A 26,904-nucleotide genomic window follows, 5' to 3' on the forward strand; every position below is an offset into this window, starting at 1 on the left:
GATATAATCTTGTTACTTGCTTATTCCTTTTTTTTTGAGAACAGCTCAACGAGACCGAGGGTAGAAATGGGTAGTTTTTGTACCATGCCACAAAACATTTTTGACACCTTGGGTTTTATCATTTCTTTGCCGTCGTTAATTATATCTGGATATGGCCTGATAATCTTGTGGTGTTCTTTCTTAGTTTCACGACTTTACAGACAGTTATGATATTATTTTTCATTTCAGACAGGTAACGGCCGTTCCCAATATTCAGTCTATCTCCGGTTGTGGCCTACTTGAGATAAAAATCGTAACTATCGTTGACTTTTCTGTCCCAATCAACTTATCGACGGTAACTCACCTTATCCGTATACGCTGCCTGTCAATGGGAGGACGTATAGCTTACCAGCAATAGAAGTTTATATGGAAATTGCAATTCACGCGTCCCAATATAAGGCGATAAGAATGACTTATCGGGTATTTTGGGACAGCTTCAGATTATTGACAGCTAATTACTTACAGTAGAAGGTAGTAATTTATCTCTATCTGTAGGTAGTAGGTACCTATATTGGGAACGGCCGAAAGACACTACCAACAGTTTATTTCAGACGTTGTTTGGCATCATTGTCACCCTATTGAAGTCATATTTTGATAAAATAAATAAATATAATGTGTAAGGAAAAAAATATTCTATTTTATTTTCTATATTAATAGAAGGGATGACGATACAATTTTATAAAATGAAACAATAATTTCGGAAACTAAATATTATTATTAATCATAAGTTTAACATGACTTAAATCGTTACAAAACAGTTAATTAAACAAGATAAATCTATACCTTCACTTACCCGGGTAAGGACGGTCGACAATAATTTACATTAAACTAGGCCTAGATACACAAATATCCATTATTTAAATCAAGTAATTACTAATAGGTATTAATTCAAATATATTCATTCCAGTACTCTTGAGCCAGCCCTTGTCAAGACTTAGAAACACCTAGAACAAATATTTGTATGAAAACATGATCAGTTCCTTTGAAGACAATTCGGAACTAAGTTCTCGATACAAATCTGAACGGTGAATCAAAGCGAAGTTGTCAGTTACATGACTAGTTATATATGTATAAATATTTGTTTAATTTATTGTGCATCTAAGATATTAACACACATAGGGCAAGAATGCTCACACAAACATACATTATTAAGTAACAGTTCGAATAACAGTCAGACACACACAAGTAGAATATACGAAGGGCATAAAGCGATATGTACAAGAACAATTTGGAATGTACATTAATAAGTCAAATTCCTTTATCGAGACAATTACAATATTATATAGCATACTTGCTTACTTTATTTAATTTTGGACTTTCGATCGTCCGCTTGAAATGACATGTCAATTTCATGAACACTGAGAAACGTTCACGGCCTCAGGGTGCGGTTATACGGGTTTTTTAACTTGCTTACAAGTGATATTGACATATAGGTACCTGAGTTATAACGTCAAAGTCATGCAAGTGTCAATAGTTGATAAGAGCGTGCAATGCCATCGAAATATTCTTTATAAACGTCAGTTGCCAGAGTCTTCCAACCATCTATGTTGATGGTTAATTAGTTACAACTCTGTGAGATCCCGAACGAGCGAGTTGCGTCAACTGATAGTTTGAGCGTAGGTCCTGAACGCGCCTCTGAATTGAACATTTATCTGTGATATATCTTATCCCGGCAGTCAATATGTTTGGAGTTACTATTTAGTGTCAATTTAATGTTAAATTATCTACTGGAGTTTACAACTACATAGTACTGGCTATAGATGGATTGACTTCAAAGCAGACCTCCCATTTAACAAACTATGAGTCACTTTGTCACATTATACTATATATTTAGACTAGAGGAGCCTTTAGCCCTTTCGCATAATCTGAACTTTACCGCAAAACTTTCTGTACTTGGGTATAAATAGAATTTATATAAATATACACAAGAATATAGGGCAGACAACGCAACTTAGTATTTACTATATATTAAAGCGTTCCATAAGCTCATGTGGTTTAAAAAACAAAATATATTTGTAACGAAATTCTTATAGAATTAAAAACTCTGGGCATGCTGAAATTATAATGTGCAAAAAATTATCTCCAATTTTTTTTTATTCCAATTAAAATTATTATTAGATGTTTGTAACTAACCATTATAGAAAAGATATTAAGTTAAACACAGCCATATAATATTTTGGCTGATATATTACAATCTGTACAGATATTACAATTAAGCAAAAACAATGTAAAACAAGTACAATAAAATATCAATTAGATAGGTATATAATATTTTCATTATTTATTAATATGCTTAAATAGAAACAGAGCCATACCTACACTATAAAGAATCGAGCCACTAATCATATTATTGATACCACGGTTGACTATCCAAGTATATTACAAGATATTAATATAAGTTAAATATGCATTCAAATTAACTATTGATTTGATAAAAATGTGGGTAGTTTAAAAAAAATCTATTATTGCGACATTAACAACAAGAAAAATTTATTGATTAAAACAAATTGAATCTCAACAGTACCAAAACAATCAATATAACATAATGCCATTAACATATTGTCAAATTTATAATTTAACAAATTGTACCTGAATAGTTATACATGGAGACATGAGAAATTATAATAACAATGATGATAAAAGTTTAAGAACAGTAGTAAAGATGCGGCAACACTTTTCTGTTTCACAGTGAATCATCAAACTGAAGCATTAATTTTAATACATGTTCTCTATACACACAATTCTATGTATAAATCCAAACTCCATCATTTGTTAGTCTGAAGTGACTGAAAACTGGGGAAATTAATAAAAATGTATTAACCACACTATAATACTTTTTGACATCTTTCAATTTTAGTGTTTTATATATTATATTTTCTAAGTAAGTAAATATCTGCTATTATTAAATATTAATTATGTGCTCCGTCGTAGCTCTCCATTAAATGCTGTTCTCTAATTCGTTTGTCAAATTATCTGGAAATGATCATAACAATAAATTAATATGTGTAATAATTTGTCTTGATAAGTAAGATATGTCTTGTTCAACTCTTTGGTTTTGGCTTCATCTACAGGACCTAGTTTACAGTTGATAACCTGCTCAAATATTTAAAAAAAAATATAGGGGATATTTGCATATTAGGTAATAGACTTGAGATGTCGCTCGTTCATATCTAAACAATTTGTTATTTTTTAATTTGATCACTTCTGGGATTAATTATACAAATTAAGTTTGAAAACAAAATTTATGATCGATGCGGGACTCGAACCCGCGACCTCTCGCGTTCTGTGTTCTCGCACGGAACGCGCAGAAGTGAGGGGATATACCTACAGCTATTGTGTGTTATTAAGAGTCGTCACATCTCTCCATTATTAAAATTGTATATTAAAGTTAAATAAAAAAGGTTTATTATCTGTCGCTTTTCAAATTTTTCGGCGGTTTAATTGTTTTGTGAAAAAAAAATTTTTTGTTTCAAAACCTCTTAAAATTTAATTTTATGCTACTTCGAATAAACGCTTACTGATTGTTTATCAGAGCAATGAAAAATCAGCCCTTTGTCAATTAAGTTAATTGCTTATAAGCCAAGTTAAACAGCTGTGAAAACGTCATAAAAATTTAGTTGACTGTTGACTATTTGAGCAATGTACGCACTCTGACACAAAGTGTCATACAAATCGCGAGTGTAAGACGTAGCTTGTCACGCACACTAAAGTTATAAACATGTCCTCTTTTCTTCCGTTATCTAACAGCAACAGGCTCTATCTAGATTCTATCTAAGGCCTATGCATATATTAGAATGTTAATGAATGTTAATGAATAGAAGTTTAAATGTAAGATTTATCATACATATCATTTGATAAAAGTGTTTGTACTTGTTCACGTTGGTTGTCAGAGATTGTAAACATGGACGACGATCTTTTATTTTTAACCGAAAATTCGAGATGATAAAGAAAGAGAACGCTATGGTGAATTTCGTACTTTATACAATACTTTGAGAGAACATCCTTCCAGATTTTTTGGATACACCAGGATCTCAAATCGCAGTTCTAGCCTGAACAGCACTTATAAACTCTTCTGTACGGAAAGACATGATGAAGACGTGCTACCGTTTCTAGCGCCAAGTTCATACTTGTTGGACTTACCTGACGTCGCGATTGCAACGTTTGATATTTCGTGACCGCGCCCGCGAGTCAACGTGAATGAGCACTTACGGTAGCACGTGACGGCTGCCATTGTAGCTACCCACCTAGTATCTGTTAGTGCCGAGGTTGGTGTTGTACTGCGAGTTGACTGCGGCGGCGGCCATGTTGGTAGCGGCGCCTTGCACGTGCTGGTTGCGGAGGATCTCGCTCGTGAACTCCGCCTGCGCCTTGGCGAGTGATGCGCCCGTCGACCGGTATATGCGATGTACCTTAACCAAACATTTATTTTCAGTGGGAGGCTGCTTTGCACAGTATGCCGGCAAGATTATGGATACCACAAGACGCGCGAAGGGTGCTGTAGCTAGTCAAATTACTGAGCAAATGAGACTTAACATCTTATGTCTCAAGGTGACGAACGTAATTGTAGTTCTGCTCAGAATTTTTTGGGATTTTCAAAAATCCTCAGCGACACTGCATTGTAATGGGTACGCCGTATCAATTACCATCAGCTGAACGTCCTGCTCGTCTCGTCTCTTATTTGAATAAAAAAAAACTAACTGTGCTCAACGGTTTCACCCTCGAATAATAATACATTTTTTATCACAAATCGAAGAGCTTAGCTTGTTAGCGAGTTAATTGGACCTCCAATTCCAGATCGAAACGGCATGGGTCCTATCTAGAAGTCTGATAAAGTTTCTGTGATCCATCAGGTGACTTGTAGTCTCGTTAGGCAACTTCTATTAAAAATTATTACGTATTTTTCTTATTTGAAGAAGAATAAGAATTAAAAAAATTTAAAATCTCACGGCAGAAGTGAAAACTTCGTCAAAGAGAGGTGTATAATACGGAACGTTAATAAGTTTATAAAACGATTTTTTGTTGCATATTCTTATGAATAATAGTAATAGCATTTACATTATACATATAGGTACGTAAGTATATATATTTCTGCATAAATTACTCTTGTAAATTTTGCTCTAACTAATCGCACACACATAGTTTACTACTCGAATGAGCGTTACATAATTGAGTGTCTCCGTCTCATTCAATACCCACGAAATAGAGAGCTCAACATGTCCAAAGAAGTTTTCACTCCAAACATACGGAATAAATCTGTCCATGCTCCAGACACGTCACTACGTACCTTCGTAATGAGCATGATGTCAGCAACCACAGCCATGATGAACCCAATAGTGACCAACAGTGTTATGATGCCAGCACCCACGCTCACTTTGAAAGTGGCGATACATGTTATCAGCCCGCTGAAACAATGGTAAAAATCACTGCATATACATTTACAACAAAGTGCCCTTTGATCCTACAGTACATTTACAAATAAATCCAGGTTTAAAACTAAGTTAAGGCGAAGAGTAGGCCGAAAACACGCAAACATGGTGTTTTTAGACAAGTTTTGTGGTGAAAGTATAGGATTTCGAGCTATGAACACTATTTAATCCTGTTACACATATCCTTAAGTCTTATTTGTAGGTTGCTAATGCTTGCTGTTGGTTATAGTTAACACTGCCGAGCTTTTTTGAACTACCACATTTCTTTGAAGTTATACAAGTTTTTTGGCATGGCGTGACGCATTTTTTTTGGTACTTCTCTCAGAAAAGTTATTCTTATAGCTTGTACTTTTTTGTGTAGGTTCATTTATTCAGATTAGTAGTGAATAACGAGGATTGTAAGCATATAAACTATTTACCACCCAAGAATTTTGAAAATATTGGCTTTGTTACATAGATGGCGGGCCGACAGCCATATATATACTCATATCGCTCAAGGTCGCCGGCATTTAGTGTCGCCTTAAAAAAATACTTTTTAAGTACGCTTCCATAACCATCGTAAATATTGTTATTCAAGTAGTTAAAGTATTAAGTTAAGTATATGGAAATATGTAAATATCTATATTTAAAATTCTAGTATTTAAAGTATATATAAAAATATAAATATCTATATTTAAAATAGTAGTATTTAAAGTATTAAGTTAATTTTATAAAACTATGTAAATATCTATATTTAAAGAGACTCGTTCCTGCAGTCAAACTGTCAGAACAGATTTGCAGGGTTTTGTTAACATTTGAATGTTATCATTTAATAAATAAATAAATAATACTGCAGCGGCCAGCAAAATAGGCATTGATCTACGAACGTGTAAAACATATATTAGTCAATCAATGCCTAGTTGTGGCCAAGGCCTGCCGAAAATTAAAACTACACGGCTCTTGCCGCCTCTTGAATTTCAGCTAGCGTTAAAGTAAGTTCACTCTCACTTGAACTTATTTTCTCAAATACAATAATTATCTATTTTCAAAATCAATGACGAAAAACGAACAATAATATGATTTACCGCGTTAAAGTGTTGATTTTTCTTACAATATACAACTAGTTCGAAATTTAAATGAAATAATGATAATTTTTACAAGTTACCTTTATTGCATTGTTATTCTTGGTTGCAATGTTTGCGAGTAAAAGATCGTTCCATTCTAAATTACACGACTCATATGATTTAACTATGAAATTTATTTTGCTGCTAAACCACCACAGATATGCATTATCATACTCTTTTTGCCGGCCGCTGCTCGTATGAATTGGCCAGTACAGCAATTGCGATTTATCTCAAAACAGGAACCTCAAGCTTGGATAATTGAATATTAGGTACCTAGTACCGAATGCTCAGTTATCCAAGCATGTTTAGAAAATATATATTTATTGGCTTAGATTTGTGATAAACACTAACGCCAATTAAAGTTTGATAACACACACACGTGAGTGCGGAGAATGCTAAGAGCGTTGCTTGAGACGCACGCGAACAGGAACTGAATCGGGTAGGTAAAGAGGACAGGTATGGACGTTGGTACTGACAGAACGTGGAGAGAAGAACATGTATTTCTCAGTGGAGGCACATAGAATAAGATAATTTATCAAAAATCACACGCCACAGTCTGTGAAAAAGAAAAGATCTCTTTTTTCTTCTCCTCAGCATACTAACGCTACATTCGAGTGCACACCGAATACAATTGCGTGTGTGGTTTAAGTCAACGCATATAATACACGACGCATAAAACGACTTAGTAACCGAAAGCAAGAGTTTGCAGGAATCATTATCTATTCTATTCTTCCTACTGTGGCTTCTGTGGAAGATATACCACAGATTTGCCAGAATCACGTTAGATTAGACTACCAAGCTTTGAGTATGTGTCTTCTAAGTTTAACGGTAATAATCGGTGTTCAGATTACATAAAGTTTAATTTTCTAATAATATCTGAAACAAATAATATACATGCTTGTAAGACTATAAACGACATACACAAATAGAAATACTTAAATAATTAATTAATATAAGTACTAAATAATATTTACAACTTAATCTTATTTATTTTAATATATTTACACAAAATTTTTACAAAAGGAGTGTAAACTAGGGAGAGGAGACATTTAACGGAGGTTGGACGGGGGACTTCAGCGGGTATATAATTGTGCAGAGAAGATTGCATTAAGGGACAACTAAAGAATAAATGATCCATGTTTCCCTCATCAAGGCCACAATCACATAGAGAATGATCCCTAATTCTAAGTTTTGCTAGAAAGACTGGAGTGCAGGCATGGTTTAAACGTAAGCGGCATATAGTTGAGATTATTGTTTTATTATGAATCCTACATTTTGAGAACCAAGGTTTTTGAGGAATTTCTGGTTGGAGTTCTCCATAAAATTTGCCTTTTAAAGTTTTGGAAACTTGCCAAATGTTTGACCAACTCTCATACATCTTGGGTTTCAGGGTAGAGCACAAGTCATGAGTGAATATTTCTGAATACTGAAAGGAACCTGAATGAGCAGCTGATCTAGCACAGGCATCTGCAGTTTCATTACCAGAGATGCCCATGTGACCTGGAATCCAAGCTAAAACTATGTTAATTTTGAGTTCATAGCACTCTTTCAAAGTTTCTCTTATTTTGAGAATGAGGGGAAACTGACTTTTTGTCTTAAACGGATTTGAGAGAATTGATTGGAGGCAACTTTTAGAGTCTGAAAGGATAATAGAATTGTTCATGTTGTGAGACTTAACAAATTGAATAGCTTCAAGAATGGCGATTGATTCCCCTGTAAACACAGAAGTGGTAGGTGGGCAGCTATAACTCAGTATAATTCTTGTTGAGGGAATCCATACTGCAGCCCCAACCGGACTCATGTCTGTTTTTGAAGCATCTGTGTAGATTTTATACCAATGTCGAAAATCTGAGTCCATTATATGAGAAAAAGTTTTATTTGCTTCTATAGAAAACTTATCAACACCTAAGTCTAAAATTACTGAGGGTTGGAAAGTAAGAGCATTGAAAGGCATACATCATAAGGCATAGAAATAATCATTATCATATAAAATTAAAAAATTTTGACATTGATTGTTTTATTAGTTATTAAAGAATGATCAACAGGTTTTGGTAAAGACGTAACATTTTTATTGTGTCATGAAATTTTAAAATGCATATTAAACAATATTCATTCATTCCTATTCAATTCACGAATTATTCATTTAATTTAAATTGTAGTCTTGTATTTCAAAATATTGTAAACATTTAGTTTGACATTTTCAGACTATTAAACAACATATTATTAATTATAATACTCATCACTGAAAATTATTATAAACATGTTTAGCAGATAAATTTAAATTTTCTGGTCGCTTGTTAAATGTTTTACTATATGAAGTTCTCTCTGCTCATATTAAATTAAAAAATCTGAAGTTACTTACCATGAACCTCCGTCACTGAATCCGATGGACTGCACCAAAGTGATGATGCCTTGGAGCATGAATATAAAGAAGAACACCATAAAATTGAACGAGGAGTCACTTCGGAAGGCCTTGTATATCGGTCTGTACCAGCAGATGAAACTGAATGGTGTTAGCAGCAAGAAGTACAGAATGGACAGGCCAAATACTGTGACACCTAGAAATAAACAAAATACAGTTATAATCAAATTAAATACTCCTGGTGTAGCATGTTTAGAAGAACACCGGCAAAGCATTACCTCTTCCACTTTCAAGTGAAGTGGAGATCTAGAACAAGAGTAAAGACAGTGGGTGGGTAATTATATGCTAGACATGTTTCCGAAGCGATTTTTTTTTACAAATAGTGAGTTTAACTTGACAAAGCAACTATAAATCAGTTTTTATTGTTTGAATGACAAAAAAACTTTAAACTTTGAGTATGATTTTGTAAATTGGATTCAGTACCTTAAAATATATCATTATGAACATACATAACTCTATAGTCTGCTATTTCAAAATTTTGCCGCCCGCTGCTCAAATGAATTGGCCAGAAAAGTAAATTCAGGTTACGTATATTAAAGAAATAAACATCTAACTGTTGCATATCAATAATATATTGAGATGCAATAGTTAAATGTTTCTTTAAATTGTTCACTGAATGATCCCTAAGGACCAAGGTCTTAATAGCGCGAATATCCCTATTCTGCAGCACATACATGGTATTAATATCTGCTGCACTGCCCCATAACAAAATACCATAGGACATAATACCATGAAAATAACTAAAGTAAACAAATTGCGCCGTATCTACGTCAGTTAACTGTTAATTTTTTTTTGACCGCATAATCTGCAGAACTAAGTCTCAGGCAGTATAACACGCCAGGGAATGGAACCATTTACACAAAGTACCTACTCTCTTCGCGCCACCAAACGGAACAAGCTGATACTGCAGTGCACGTGACTAGAGAATAGAACAATATCTTAGCGGTACCTCGCCTTATAGTCTTGAAGCATGTACTTGTTTATTAAAATCTATTTATTAATTACCTTCTCCAGCAATCGCAAGCGCAAGACCGCCGACTATATTTAACGCAAGCACCAAAGCATGAACTGCAACATAAAACACATAGGTAAGTAAACATCGTTTGAAATAAAGTAAATTTCTATTCATCATCATCTCTCCAATTGGAAACTTTTAACAACACAGACTACCAAATAAATAGTAGTCCAACTGTGTTGGTAACATGTAGAAAACGGCCAATAGTAGAAAATTCGACTATAACAACTTATAAAAATTGTGGTTGGAACATGAATGAAATTAATTTGGGCATATTATAGGAGCATAAAAATAATAGTGTGCAATGTTAAAAACGATACAAGAAAGAGTTGCATCAGTGACGGGATTGGTGTCCTCAAATTAATTTGCATAGAATTCGATAAAATCACGCTAAGAAAAATAAATTATTAATTTACTTAAAAAAACTTTCGAGTATATGTCTATACTAAATTTCCTCAAAAACCTTGGGTACTGAAGCCGTGAATGTAACAGACGGATTTCGGATATTCACATTTATAACATATGTTTACTGTGGATTTGATAAAGTTGCTATAAGATAGAAATAATATATAATAAACTCACACATCCACAAATGGTACAAGTGTCTAACAATTCTCTGAAACTCGAGTGGTATGTCAACATTGATGTCCTGGTAGAAGCAAGGCTGTATCGGGCAGAAGGAAGGTAGTGGCGGCCAGTTATTTCTCCGACCAGCCGATCCTGCGCGAAGTTCAGCTTCGCGTCTTGCTAGCTCTTCCGCTTTCTGCTCTAGTTCCTCTTGCCGACGCTGCAATAAAATAGTATTACTTAGCTTTCTCTCAAGTTTTATCCGCCAAATTGTCCTTATATAAAACATTGGTCACATTGCCAATCGGCACTCATAGCCGCTCGATAAAATTGATAGTAACAGCTGATATGAGGCTTAAAGTAGCTAATGCAAGGATTAAAAGTAAAGACATCTGTATTGAATATCAAAATAATTTCTATTTTGACTTAGTGCGGCAGACCAGCACCTAACTGATGACGATAGACGCAGAAGTAACTGCGACAAGCTTATCTTTTTGGTTTTTTTAATTCATCAATGGGTTATTCCATCAAAGTGCTGATACGTTTCGACGCATCGTGGATTTTTAGTTTATTTTTATAATCTTTTAAACTTAAATATAAGTTGGCAGCTGATGATGATGAAGCTTATATTCTACAAAATCAGTTCTTGAAATTATTCTAGAAATGCCAATTATAGTTTGGTTGTCCAAATCCGGCTCATATCGATGCCAGATGACGCAAAACTGTTATAATGGAAGAGTCTCTCACTATATATACAGAGAAACATGCTAGTGTGGAGTCAATACAAGTGCTCTTCTGTTCTCGCGTTCCCAGCTCTTTTGTTTGGCGCCAAAAAGCCGACATAAATCGGAGAACAAGGCGAATACCTGCGAAGATTATGTGAATCGGTTCCACATTCGTGTATCTCGTGTTTTCCTTATTTTCTCGCGTGAATGTTGAGCGGACTTTACCTGTAATTCAGCAGTGGAAAAGTTTGTAGGTGGTCCAGGAGTTGGCTGTGATTGTTGGCTTGGTCTTGTATACTGTCCTGTAGTCGGTGGTAAGACAGCCTGCATTATGGCAGGTTGAGTGGGCTGTTGCTGCATCTAAAAAAAATAATCTACTGTACTCTTTGTCTACCTACTACCTACTAAAACAAATAAGAGGAAATTTTTGAATTTATGTTCGTATTGCATAAACCCATTTTCAAATTTGGTCTAAGCAAATCCTCGAAGAGCGATAAGTAACGGAAAATTTTATATTATATTCTCATTCAACTGAATTGGGTTTCATGGTCTCAAATCGCCAATATTTGCAAGAATCTATCTTGGCGGTGATCCCTTGGCATCAGTTAACCTGTATTTACGTTTTTCCTCCTTTATAATGACGTTTTATACATATAGACAAGTTATGTCGTATGTATACATAAAGACACAGCCGAAATATGGAATACAAATTAACCATAATAAGTTTCCACTGCTATATCTATAAATTATCGCATTAACTTCATTTGTTTAAAATATTTTTAGTGAAAATTAGCAATGTAGAACGTTCATTCAGTTCAGGTTACGTATGTTGAATTTAGAACCCGATTAGGACAGTGGCAGTTGACACACTTTGATCGTCTTTAAACACACTTTTGCCGTTCCGCTATTCCCGCTGTATGTTGTAAGTTCCGCCGTCATTACTCCTTTACGAATAAATGGTAATTGTGATACAAGGGTGGAAAGTAGGTTATTGCAAACGAGCTGTTATTAACAAGCCCGAGTCGAAGGCGAGGGTTTTAAATGGCATAAGTTTGCAATAACCTACACAACCGTGTATCACACGATGTTTTTCAATACAGTTGTGGAAAATAGAAAAATAACTAATCTAAGTCTAAATCTAATCTAGTAAATCAAAGGATTAATAGTGTTCATTTCAACATAATTTCAGAAAATGGCACGTTTTTGCATGTAGACTTTTTTTAAATGAAACATTGTATCGGTATCGTACGCGTATACAGCTGAGTCGATTTTTGACAAATGAAGATGTGAAAAATCTTAAATTAGAACTGGTAATTAAATACAATCAGCAACAATCAAAAGAATTTTGAGTATTTAATGCTTAGTTGTATGGATTCATTCATTTTTAACTGACTTCAAAAAAGGAGGAGGTTCTCAATTCGCCGGTATGTTCATTTTTTATGTTTGTTACCGCAAAACTTTCGACTCGGTGAACCGATTTTGATAATTCTTGAATTCTTTTTTGAAAGCTGGTGCTTCCCGTGTGGTCCCATTGTAATTTGGCCCAGATCTGACAATAGCATCCATGAGAAAACCATAAAATTCTTAAATTTGTTATGCATACGTATAGCAAAGTGGATGATAAATTTACGAATAACTCAATATCACGCCAACCGATTTCGATTAATTAGTTTGTATAAAAACATGCAATTATTTTTATACTTTTTAGTGCACATTATATCTATTGTTTTGGAATAGTGTTTTTGAAGTCGGATGTTTTTTTGTTAAAATTTTTCTTCATACAAAATCTATCAGATTTTGTTCTATGTATGAAAACTCCTTGCTACGAAACTTTTTAAATTGAATTATTAATTTAAAACTAAACAGTAAAAGTGAAATGATAAAGCTCGTAAAATTAAGAAACGACCGCGTAAATGAAAAATGTCTATGCTAAGATTTAATTTTTGAATCACAGTTAAAGCTTGTGAAAGTACGCCATGTTTAACAACTGTTTTGAAAAATTTTGTATTACTTTTGGATATGGCATCAATATGATGTTTTATAAGAATAAGTGACAGAATCTTTACACTATTTTTGCCACAGTAAGGACTTTCCGCTCTCCGAATGGACTTGCATGATATAGGTATAAATGAAGACAGCTATTTGAGCTATTTATAACCTAGGTCCTAAGCAGACATAGTTATATTATAACTTCTTCATCAGAAACACATTTCCACTTAGGAGAAGATCTTGTATTGTATGAGAGAACTGTCATATTGCAATTCATTCTCTCATAAACGGTTAAAAAATCAGCTTCAATCTAGATTTATGCATACATCAATTTATTCATATGCTAAAAGTAGGAGATGGATTATTATAACAAGCTTTTGCAATGAATATAGAAATTGAGTGTTAAATATCAAGTATCTGTAGTTAATTATTGAGATAAAAATAAGCAAAAGCACAGATGAACAAATACCACAATATTATAACTGTCTACTATCACAACAAATTATAATATAAGATTTGTGAAAAATAAACGAAATGAGAACTATTATTTCTTAGTAACATGATTTCATTGTTTAATGATCAATCATCAAAATATAGTCATCAACTTTAGATAATGTTATGAAACAAAGCTGTAATTGATATGTCAAATTGAATGATATATATTCAACTCATGAAAACATCTGTTTAAAAAAAGGAGAATATAAAATGATGCTGTTAACTGGCTACGAGCAAGAGGTTTTACATAGTCATAAAGAAATAGGTACACATAATATCTATTATTATTTTTTACACACAGTTTTACACACAATCAAATCATGTGTATTAATTAAGTGAAGAAATCAGATAGTCGCCCATATTATGTTAAGCAGCATCATCTACCTAAGCCTAAGGCTTAAAAATTATGTGTTTTAATACAAAAAAATTTAACTGGGTTGAACATTGTTTTCAAAAAGTTCTATTACAAATCTGTGTCTTTCTGTTGTTTAGTGTTCAACAATCTTTAGACACAGCTTATATTTTAACACAAACCAAAAGGTAAGTCTAGCAGATAGATCATATTCATATGGAAGATTTAGATTTTTTGATGACAAATAGAAGACAAAAATTGTGTTCCTTTAATTGTTCCTGCACACTTCAGTTTATGTTGTGCTTAACAATGTTTCAGTTAAACACAAGCTAAGCACTGTTTTGTAATAGAAAAAGATAAACTCCAATTTGGATGTCATTATTGTTAGGTCACCAACATTGTTATAGTTAGGTCACTATTTAACAAAGCACATGTCTAAGCTATGTTTAAATTAATTTTTTGCAATAACACAGTAAAATGTGTGCTGGTATTTTAAGGTAGAAATAGCTGTGGTGGTATAGTGGAGTTTCAAAAATGAAGTTTCATTTTCAGCATATTTGGGCAAAAAAAAATTACCAAAACTTGGAGTTCACTAATTTTTTTTTATGGAATAGGAGGACAAATGAGTGTACGGATCACCTGTTGTTAAGTGATCACCGCCACCCACATCTCTTGCAACACCAGAGGAATCACAGGAGTGTTGCCGGCCTTTAAGGAAGGTGTACACACTTTTTTTTAAGGTACCCATTTCATATCGTCCCAGAAACACTATACAAGGAAGTTAATTCCACACATTTTTATTACTAGAAGTGTTAATATATTTTATTTATTTTATAATAATAACAAATTTTTATTACTAGAAGTGTAAATAGATTCAATTTAGGTTTCAGTTTCATCATGTTTGTTAAGCTGGAAGTAAGTTAACAGTAACACATTGTACAATCACTATTAAAAACCTTAGTTTTAGTAAACTTAAAAAATGCACCTTTTTTCTTTGCAAACAGCTTGCAATAACTTCAAAACTATGAGCCATATGCTCATTGTTTTAGGAAATACAAATACATACATGCAAATCTTAATATATATAAATCTCGTGTCACAATGTTTGTCCTCAATGGACTCCTAAACTAATGAACGGATTTTAATGGTGATTACTTCATGGAGTGCAGTTTGGTCCAACTTGAGAGATAGGGTAGTTTTTATTTCGATTTGGGACCCATAAATATTTTTATTTTCAATATTTGTTTTGTATGGACATATTTTCTATGAGAGAATTTAGTGACGCACGGTTTGACAGTTCCGCTGTGAAACAATTTCATTCTAACAACAGGGAGCATTCTTTACGAAATATTTCTTGATGTTTAGAAATTTTATTGGCAAATTCCTATAAAACAGTATTTTTTTATTATCTACAGAACAACATCTGTCGGGGCAGCTAGTAATGTTGATATACCTAAGATCAGTATATCTGAGAGTGATAGATAAATGTTATTACTCTCATTTTGTTTTCATTCATATATTGGATATATATGATAAAGAACTGGTATACCCAACTTTTAAATAGATATTATCTGAAAACATATTTCAACAACTATCTCAAGAGCCAGCAACATATAAAAAAGCTCATTCAAACTCTACATGCATCAGAAAATCCACATGCCATCAAGAAGTTAGTTAATATTAACAAATTCAAGACAATATGCAAACTTTGCAATTTATATAAAATTATATTTATTTCAATTCATAATTTAATCAACTTGAGAATTTAACCTCTTAAATGTTAAACAATATTGATCTAAGGAGTTCAGCTTCAGCTAAGAAGAGGTAAATACAAAGATTATTTGTATTATTGGCCTTATAATATACTAATGTATCTATATGCATCAAATTTTAATATAATTCGGTGAATAACTTCAACATAAAAGAACCAAATGATATTGCTGTATTTAATATTATTACTAACAGAGTAGTAATAATGTTATGTCAATCAGCATAAAACTTATTTATCTAGGTATCTAGGCATATATTTTATCGACGTATCAACCCACGAATCCAAGTTGAACTAGAAATTAACTTACTGTAGCTTGATTTGCAATTTGTTGGCTATCAAATGGATTGTAATCATCCAGCCCTTGGGTAGCATTGTTTGTACTCCTTGCAACTTGTTGAACTGCTGGGTCCTGGAATTTTTATTGGCTTCATTATGTATCAGTAGTTATTTTATATCCTCTTTATCTGATATTACTCACGGCAAAAGGGTTGTCTATGGCGGGATCACTAAATGGATTGTCTTCAAACTTCGACATTGTATTCCAAAAATTTACGCCACTTTATTCGATACTTAGAACAATGCAGCACAAAGGTATCAAATGAAAAATGTCATTTAATTTTCAAATTGAACTTTTGATCAAAATAATTCATACAAATTAATCAAAGATCGTTTCACCACTCAAGTCGAAGTAACAACATTTCTGATTTCATTTGATATGACAGTTTGACAGATTAAATTGGTGACGAAGTGACAGACGGTTTGATATGTTGCTAGTTGTAAAATATAGATAGTTACTGCATGTGCAAATGTCTTGAAGGCTCATTCCTCATTACGTACAGTAAATAAAATTATATTGTCTGATTGTTCCATTGTAATTGATATATGAATAGAATAATGAACTAAAAAACAGATGAATGAACAATATAAATATATTTATTTACCATAGGGAGTTGACACTTAGTAAACGTCATGAAGCTGAATTGGGATTACGCAAAATAGACCAAACTTTCTGTATTCACACCAGTCAGCAACTCTCTGATCTTTTTAGCAGCAGATGCAGAACTCAATCTATTATCTAAGTTACTGATATAAGAGCTCCACTGTTATTTACTATCTATGATAATGCAAAGAAAAACAGTCAAATCTACAAATTCCAGTTTTAAAATCTAGCATTACCATAACCTTTGTTTGTTTCACTTTTGGTAGTTAAAATGGAATATTGACTAAAAAGAGAAACTGGCCAAAGATCAAACCCTGTGGAGCCCCTATCTCTTCATGCGAACCATTTGATTGTATACCGTAAATTTCTACAAACTGTTTACGACTCCTTAAGTAGGAAGTCATTAATTTTAAATAATTGTCGCAAAGACTATAAATCTTAAGCATGTAAATGTATTAAAATTCACGTAATCAAAAGCCTGCGAAAGGTTACAGAAAAGACCTATTGCACCAGGGAGTTCTCGCAAGAGACAAACAAACTTAGCAAGTATCTTTCCGGCATCCATGGTGGACTTTCCCCTGGTAAAACAAAATTGCTTAGGGTGTACGAGGATTATTTACTGTACAGTGTGACAGTAATCGATTTAGAATTAGTTTTTCAAAGATCTTATTAAACACCGGTAGAATTGCTATAGGTCGGTAGTTGTTGGTAACCTCGGTGGCCCCTGACTTAAATAGGGGTATTTTAATTGGGCTTAGTTTCATCAAGTTGGGGAAGATACTTATAAAATATATTAGCTAAATGTGACGGGCACCAATTCAATTACTGATGATATGACTGACATACCCCACAGATCTTCGGTGACTTTTAGCTTTAACATGGGACATTCCTATCTAGGGCAATCACATGTTCAAACTGAAACGCAGAGTCAGTAGCACCCAAATTTATTTGGTAAAAATATATAAGCTTACCTACCTATAATATAATTGGTTTTAGAATATATTTTGTTTGCAAACATGAAACAATAATTCAAACATATAATGCTTTAATATATACCACTAACACTTTAACTCTAACGAGATTAATACATACCGTAATGTTGGCACTGACTAGTTCAGCAACACAAGGCAAGTGCCAAGTTCAGTAATCATTTGACACTTTGAATTTCGATTGGCACTTCGCATGTCAGTTTGCTAAATGCTGCTGTCAAAGCAGGTGGCTGTTTTTGTTTTGTATCGTTTATTTTGCGATAGTTTTGCAAGATTTTTATTGTTACTTTTACTTAGCGCTTTTGATAGTAAGATATAATTGTGATAATAAAGTAAGTTTGTAAATCATGTCAGATGTCAAGAGGTGAATAAAATCAGTGTATCGTGTTGTAGCCTGTGTGTGTCAGAATTTATATTGTTTGGGATTTCGTGTGAATAAACATAAACGGTGAGTCCGTAGCTATTTTCTCTAAAATTATGATCATAAAGTATTTTTATTCAGTCATATTTAGAAGTATAATTAACCCGTTTGTATCGTCACATGAACTCGATTAGTTTGGGTTCTTCTCACTCAGATTCTCATTTTGTAAAGGCTAAAGTGACGATGAAATAGCAGCTCACTATTTGTTATCTTGCGTAATTTATAGACCTTATACTGTTGTGTTGCTGTGCCATTCGTAACATGTAGCCTTACGGTGATTCGGGCGGCGTGTGCGCAGGATCTAATGGGAGTCTGTTAGTCTGCGACTGGGCCCAGGGGAAAGTTGTTTCCTTTGATGTCAAGGAAGTACCTGGCTGCTTAGGAAACGTAATTTACTAATCGACTTTATATCACCTTGAGTGATTGAGTGTTATTTGAACTTTAAAAGTTATAGTTAATCAATTGCTAGATTCTTATTAGAATATTGGTTGCCTGCCACATAAATTTGGTTTAACAACCATAAAAATACAAAACCATTTATTGAATTAAATAGTAATTCTGTTTGCTATATTATGAATGTATAACAACACTCTGTTGCCTGAATTCAATATATGTATTAATTTTAATTAAAAATCCATAAAGACTTCTTTGAATATTCTGAAAGACTATAAAAATTTGAATGTTATGTAAGTAGCCTTAGTTAAATATATACCTACTTATAATTTTATTTTTTATGATATAGTTAATATTTTATTTATGATATTTTCATACACAGTGTAAGCTGAGACTAGAACAGCTTAGAAAAACTACAAAAATACATAAATAGCATATAAAGGCATATCTGTTAGGACAATTAATTTATTAAAATTGCACTATAACCTTTTAAAAACATTTAATAATATTTAAATAATAAACTATGTTATAATCATAATTTTCTTATCTTTACTTAAACAGGAATTAGTGGCAGTAAATGAGAAATTGAACATAGATTGATGGCAAAAATATAGCTAAATAGAAAAATGTTAGTCAACTACTATCAGGCTGGAAATATAACTTTTGAATAGTGGCTGGTTCCAGATCAATACAATATGGTTGGCTACAAAAGCTCTGTGTACACACCAACCACCAAATCTGACAAGCATCAACCTTATGATCTATCAGAATCAAGAACAAATGCTTTCAGATTAGCTTTCACATTAGGAAATTAGATCTCTTATTAACCTTAATCCACAATAGCTAGTAGCAGTTGCTTAAAATTATCATTAGTTATCATGAGTAATGAGCATTTGGTACCCAATCCCCACTCATCTGTTTGGCTGAATTGTTTCTATTGCCTGAATTATTAATGCTAATAACCCTCCTGTATTTCCTATGGTGTTGCAAGAGAGTATGGATGGTCGCTCCAGTTATTCTGACTATACATCGCATCCACTATCGAGTGACCTTGGATGATGTCCTATTCCATAAAGAAAAAATTAAGAGTATGTGAGCAAGCTTGTCAAATGGAGGTCTGTCACCTGGGAATTATATATTATTGAATGATTATATATTTTAAATAGATGAGATTCTTGCCATTTTATTATCTTTAATACATGTCATAATGCATCCTAAAAACCTGTCGGATATAAAATGTTGCTTGAATATATATTGAAACTTGTTAATCAAGTTTGTAACTGTGTTATGCAATCACTAGTATTGTATTTAAGATACTTATTTGTAGACAGCTGTCAGTAAATTGTAATGTATTTTCTGGCCACTCACTTTCACTATGGTCTTGTTGGACACTATGTATAAACCCAAGTTTATTTGCAATTAATTTTCTCAGTAATGATCACCTTTGAAGACACATTTATGGTAATCAACACCAAATAGTTCATAACTTTATTTGCAAATTGAAGTAATTGATTTTTTTTTTATATATTTATTAATAAAAAACTAATTTTACATTGCGGTTTCAAAGCAATAAAAACCACTGAGGTTTGTACAATTGCTAAATTAAGTCTACACCAACAGAGTTAAATTAATAAAAGAAAAAATAGTTCACAATCACTTAGCTATACATTATAATTATACAAATAAAAGTAAAAGTACTTGATACAATTAATAGTTAAGCACGATAAGTTGATCGGTGGTCAGTCAAGTCTTAAAAAGTATTTTTTTAAATTCTGTTTTAAATTAGTCTCAGTCAACGAGTCGGTCAAGTCATGTGGCAGTTTATTAATCAGTCTAGGTAATTAAATGCTTATTGCATTGTTAAAAAGTTATAAACACATTGTTTTAGTAGTGATTTCATTGAATAAATTAGCTGTGTTAGAAGATAGGATTTGTCTGTTTATAATTAATACAATTTTTTTGCAATCAATAGCCAACTGTCATCTCTTACACTATTCGGTGATTACGTCCATTATTAACTTTTTTGTATGCTGTAAGCAGGATCCACCCCACCTTCTACAATTCAGTCTGATATTTAAAAACATTTTTTAAGTTAACATGTGTTTGATTCCCTTAGTCCTCAATTTCACTGAGTCTAAATTTAATAAAATACTATGGATGGATGGATACTAAGAGTCTAATTTGTAAGTTTCAATAAAATCAAGCGAGTAGTTTAAGTAGAAAATAATTTTTGTTCCATATTTTTTAAATTTATATTCCTGCATGTGTCGAGAAATTACGTCATTACATGGCGCGCCTCTATGAGTGTGTGTAGTATAGTGACATCACAGTTCTTACTGATCAGAGACCTCGCTCAGCGGCGCTGATCTTAAGAACTTAATATTAAAAAACAAAAAAGTACTTATATTTTATTATGGAAAAGGAGGACATACGAGCGTACGGTCACCTGGTGTTAAGTGAACACCGCCGCCCACATGGGTTCGGTCCTCGACTCTAACCTATGCGAAACATAGCGCCATTACTACCGCTACTTCACGGCGGTATTCTGTGCGAGTGTGCAGACGAGTCTGGCCCGGCAGAGTGACTCTCCCACACTTAATATTATATATATACTTTGGTTTTCATTCATTCATAATTTGCGAAAAGTTCAGGCTCAAAGGTTAGCGTGGGTGCTTTGCTACTGATAATAGAGTGTTAATACGTCACAATATATTGAGCTGGAAAATCGGAAACGTAAATAATATCGCATGTTTATAATTTGAAGATTTAAGTGACCAAACGTAAAGGAATAGTGGTCGGACGGACTGACTTTTTGATTATTTTAGTTTGCTATTTAATTAATTTAGTGTGCTTATCGTAGAATTAACTGTTTACTGTTTGGGAAAGTGATAGAAGTTACATTCGAATGTAACAAAAGCTATTAGAGGCCGAACTTGTTATATTTAGAGCTCGAATTGGATGGCTTGTATTAATATTTTTTTTTATTTCCTGATTTAAACTACTTACTATAAAAAAAGCTTTTATGAAAGTCGCATTTATAATTTGTAGCCAATTAGGTATACCAATGTTTATTGCTAATACATTAATTTTATTTGCAAATGTGTGAGTTTTGGCGACATTGGTTGCATAGAGCTATATTTCACCGCAACCACCGCGTCTACCAACAAAATGTATACAGCTATAGAGAGTTACTCACAAGGTGTCCGTTTGGTTTCGTAACCAATTTGGTGGCGCGACAAGACTCTGGTGTCTTTTTTTTATGAAAATAAGGTACCTACAAGACGAGCAGGACGTTCAGCTGATGGTAATTGCCCATTATAATGCAGTCCCGCTCAGGATTCTTGAAAAACCCCATAAAATCTGAGCGGCACTAACACTGCGCTCGTCATGTTGAGACATAAGATGTTAAGTGAATGAATGAATGAAAACATTATTAATAACAAACACAAACCACACAGAATAATACAACTAAAAAAGACTTAGAGGTAAAAAAATAATAATTAAAAACTTTTACTTAGCATAAAAATATACAAATGATAAAAAAAAAATGAAACAAATGTATGCATAATATTATAGTGATTATCTTAATTTAAAAGTACTGTGTAGCAGTTATTGTTATCAAAAGGAACTGACTCAGCGTCATGTTGCATTGGTGTAATACCAACACAGCGCTGATTTTCAGCAGCCCCCAGGTGACCCATTGAGTAACTACTATTGTTAAAAAATAAATTTAGTTTTATTAAAGGTTCCATAATATTCATTAATTAAGTCTTTAAGTTAAGTTATTAAGTCTCATTTGCTCAGTAATTTCACTAGCTACGGCGCCCTTCAGACCGAAATACAATAATGCTTACACATTACTGCTTCATGGCACAAATAAGCGCTGTTGTGGTACCAATAACACTAGCCGGCATCCTGTGCAAAGGAGCCTCCCACTGGTCTGTATGGTGTCTATTTTGGTACGCACGGACATCACGGTGGCGCGACTCGTTGCGCCACAAATATAGCCCTTAAGTGCCTAGACAATTAAATTCCTACTATACGATGATCGACTATACAATGACGTAAATTTATTTCATAATAAATGTCTAGTATAGCGCAAGCTTGGCATTAGAAATGAAAAACAGTTAAATTCAGAATTTTTTTCACTGTCATAAAATACTGTAAATTTAAAAATCCTGCTTTATTGCTAGTACATATTAAATTATATATTTTTTTCATGTTATGTTAGTAAATATATTACTTTAAATACGTCCTACTTCATACAGCTAAGTTGTTGTTTTAAGTTTTAAAGAATATTTAAACGATTTTCGTTTATTGTCCTCATATTGTGTTATAGACCTGTAAATGTCTCAGAAGGTTTTTTTTTCATTATAATATCCTTGACTTGTTCCAATAATCCCACATTTTACTCGCACAGAAATACAACTAAGTTATATATGTGTTACGAATGTTCGCTGTAAAAATTATCATAGAATTTCTATAGAAAAGTGATAAAAGTCGACGAGTAAAAATTGACTAGTAACTTTTCAGAGTTCCCCGATAATGTTACGTAGTTCCTGACTTTATTCTTCAAATTGTAACAGAGATATAAAAGATTCTATCAATTTCTCGCGCCAGTAAATCTCGATTCGAGAACAAAGTTGTTTCTCGAGGTCATTTTGGCGTTCGCCTCGAGCGTGATTGGCACGAGAATACTTTATGTGGTCCGCCTAAAGGGCTCCACACACAGAAAACGTGCGTGCTACGGGCGGTATTTAAAATGTACTATTGCCTGTAATGCCTCAGTACAGGGTATTAATGAAGATTCAGATTCACGCTGTTTAGTTGACACTGACTAGGACTTCAAAACGGATTTTAAAATATTCGAACTATAGGTTGTTCCATAAACATATAGCGCTATAGCACAAATACTGTATGAATACCGCCTGAGTACAGGGCGTTATTAGAAAGTTAATTGACTGTTTGGTACTAAATAGATAACTTTAAAATAGCCTTTTGATGAATATAGAATATGAACACAGAACAGCAGCCATAAAAATGTTTAATACTATAAATGCACAATTATCGCACAGCTTCTGTGTGAATACCGCTTTAGTACAGCCGTACGTAACGAATGTGTAAAGAATATCTGGAATTCCCGCCTCATTTCACTTGAAATACTGATAACGCAACTTCGTTGACGGACGGCTCATGGACGTCATCGTGACGCTCAAACGTGAATGTCGATTGTTGGCGGGAATCACATAACTCATCGTGTTTAATGAACTAAAGCAGATTAAGGGTCTTTAGTTGAACGATTCAGATGTGTAATGGTGCAATATGTTAACACGATTCCGCCCCTAATATGGCGCCCTGTTCCATATTACAAATCTATAGATAATTCATTACCCATACGTGATACAAATGGAATGTTGCGTATCGAATGTTGGGTATTTAGTCTACTTTAATCAGCACTTTGTGGTGAGGAAAATGCCCATAGATATTGGTGAATTTTTAAGTACTTCAAGGCGTGTCGATTTTGATCAAAATTAAAACTGCATACTTAATTAAGTACATGATTTTTTGAAGAATCAATATTCCTAGTTAAAATCGTAATAAAATAAATCTAGTTTGAAATAAAAAACATTATGTAAAATGACACTGTTCGATAGTGTTGCTAATAAGGATTAAATTCTGGGCTATAATGACATGCGGCAAACTTAAGTAAAATGTTGGATTTTAGTAAGCTGCGTCTAATTTTAAAGTTTCAACCTATATAATATAATGATGCCTGTGATTACATAACAGTCCTCATTCCTCATCAACGATTAATGGCAGGTTTGATGATTGGGACAGTTGACGTAAAGCGTTCTCATCATCTGATTGTGGAATAGGTTAGGATAGTGGATAAAGAGGAAAATATATAAAAACATCAGTCAATTCACGTTTTGATTGATTCCTTAGTGAAATTATATCTATAGATGATATTATATTACACATTTTTAATGACATAGTATTTTAAAGAAAATGTTACGCGCAGGAAATTACGTGCCATATTTAATAACAGTAGATGTCTTGCATTACATAAAGAAGGCTTTGTGTCGGGTTTCTAATGCATTTATATCAATATTTAAAATGTCTGTCTGTTATTCTTTCACGGCTCAACTATCCAACGGATCGAAACTTAAAATGACAGTTTGAGGTAAGTTGATAACTATGTATATGTTTTTTTTTATGGAAAAGGAGGACAAACGAGCGTACGGGTCACCTGGTGTTAAGTGATCACCGCCGCCCACATTCTCTTGCAACACCAGAGGAATGACAGGAGCGTTGCCGGCCTTTAAGGAAGTTGTACGCGCATTGCATGCTTTGTTCATTTTCCGAAATTATTGAAGAATTTCCAATGGGACCCGAATCACCGAATTACACGTGGATAGTAGGTATCTATTTCAGGTGTCTCGTAAGTTTTGCTTTTTTGGCCTAATTCCATTGTAAGTTTAAAAGCCTAAAATAGCATTCTTCGAGAAAGTATCAATTTTGGATGTTTCACTTTTAATACTACATGGGTTGATGCTTATGAGCAGGTGCTATCAGAAGAACAATTTTGGTCATGAAGAGGTCTTCATGACCAAAATTGTTCATGATCAACACGTAGGTTCACTGATCCCTGAATTACTTTGCACTAGCCTCTGCCCGCGGCTTTCGGTTGTGTTATATTCGTATCGTACTCACTCAGGAACATCTAAAAATTTCGGCATGAAATATCGATTTCTGGACCCTTGACAGTGTGTGTGCAAATTTTCAAAATAACCAGTTGATTACATACTCAACAAGATATGTTTTTCTTACGTGATAAAGAAGATTGATTTGTTAATAAATTAGAGTTCTCGCATTCCAGCATAGGCCCTCACCAATATTTTCTACAGAAATCGCAGAAATGCTTATTTTTCAATATGCCCTAGCAAATTTTCTCGTGGCGGAGATTACTTACCATAAAATCGTATACTCCTGTTCCATAACAGCAATACCCAGTTGATTGCTAAAATAAAATTTAGTACATACCTAGTTATTTCAAAACGAGTTCAACTAAATTCGGATCAGACAAAGGATTCGTGATGCAGAGTTATAGAGAAAGTTTATCCGGTAGCCTACATTCAATTTATAATAAAAATTCGAGCTCAATTTAATTGCACGAGTTTTGTGAGTACAGAATATTATTTTATTTCGAATTTTATCACCCTTTTAGTAATTAGTAGGAGAAAGTCCATGTCCGTAGCAAACATGGACAGCTACCCAATTATGTTTGCAAAATACTTTTATAGAATATTGCAAACAAGCTCGGTGTTTATCTGATCGTTAGCGACCAGCCACCGCGGATGCAACTCTGGAACATTAGGCGTAATATAGCGTTTACAATGGTCCTTTCAACGTATCTATTGATCAGTAGCTTCCCGAATGGTCGGGGATCAAGTGATCTTTACCAGTGCGAGGCTTCTTCATACAGGATGCCGGATATTGGGCACCACAACGGCGCTTTTTATCTCGTGAAGAAGTTATTGTTGTTGGTTTTGGTGTGAGGCTGAGTGTTCCACCTTCGCAGGACACGCCACAAGTAAGGATATCATCCCCACCATCTGGATGTGTGGTGGTCCACCACAGTGCGGTTTTCAAGGAGCTTTCTTCCTCGTACTACAAAGCTGTGGAATGAGCTTCCTTGTGCGGTATTTCCGGGACGATACGACATGGGTACCTTCAAAAAAAGCGCGTACATCTTCCTTAAAGGCCGGCAACGCTCTTGTGATTCCTCTGGTGTTGCAAGAGAATGTGGGTGGCGGTGATCACTTTACACCAGGTGACCCATACACTCGTTTGTCCTTCTATTCCATAAAAAAAAGAGGCGTGCCGTAACTAGTGAATCCACTAGGCTAAGGCATTGTGTTTTGAAGACAATTATAATGTAGTCTCAGGCGCCTCTTCATTTAGGTAACCTAAAGTTGAGTACTTAATAATAAGCTTTACAATATTATGTTTTAATACTTTTTTATTTGTTTTATTAACTGATATCTTCGTATCCAGTGCTGATATTAATATTTTCTTTTTTGGTTATTTTAAATTGTCTGTCACCTTTTTGAGTACTGAATTATTCATTGACGATAAGAACTTGTAGAACTTTGTACCAAGATGGCGTCAACACAGTATCTTCTGGAAGTAAATGTCATTAATTATGAACCACCCTATTTTTGAAAAAATGGTTTGTCCGTTAGTGGAACCTCAC

The 26,904-nt window shown here is 33.6% G+C and overlaps 2 protein-coding genes across 3 annotated transcripts in view; one reads left to right on the forward strand and one right to left on the reverse strand.

Annotated features, from left to right (window-relative positions):
- Positions 1-734: 734 nt before the first annotated feature.
- LOC126967571 (secretory carrier-associated membrane protein 5) lies at positions 735-16,606 on the reverse strand. Its single transcript, XM_050812098.1, has 9 exons — positions 16,383-16,606; positions 16,212-16,313; positions 11,523-11,657; positions 10,588-10,792; positions 9,996-10,058; positions 8,931-9,126; positions 5,324-5,441; positions 4,284-4,448; positions 735-3,012 (listed from the first exon to the last, which is right to left on the reverse strand). Exons 1-8 carry the CDS (start codon positions 16,437-16,439, stop codon positions 4,284-4,286), a joined length of 1,041 nt encoding a protein of 346 aa, XP_050668055.1. The 5' UTR covers positions 16,440-16,606; the 3' UTR covers positions 735-3,012.
- A 1,447-nt stretch (positions 16,607-18,053) lies between these two features.
- Positions 18,054-26,904, forward strand: part of LOC126967521 (furin-like protease 2) — a 325,069-nt gene continuing 316,218 nt past the window's right edge. For both annotated transcript variants that reach the window (XM_050812023.1, XM_050812022.1), the window contains exon 1: positions 18,054-18,281. The gene's annotated coding sequence lies outside the window, so the exon portion shown is untranslated. The remainder of the gene's footprint in view (positions 18,282-26,904) is intronic.

Source organism: Leptidea sinapis, chromosome 13 (assembly GCF_905404315.1).
Source record: "Leptidea sinapis chromosome 13, ilLepSina1.1, whole genome shotgun sequence".
NCBI lineage: Eukaryota > Metazoa > Arthropoda > Insecta > Lepidoptera > Pieridae > Leptidea > Leptidea sinapis.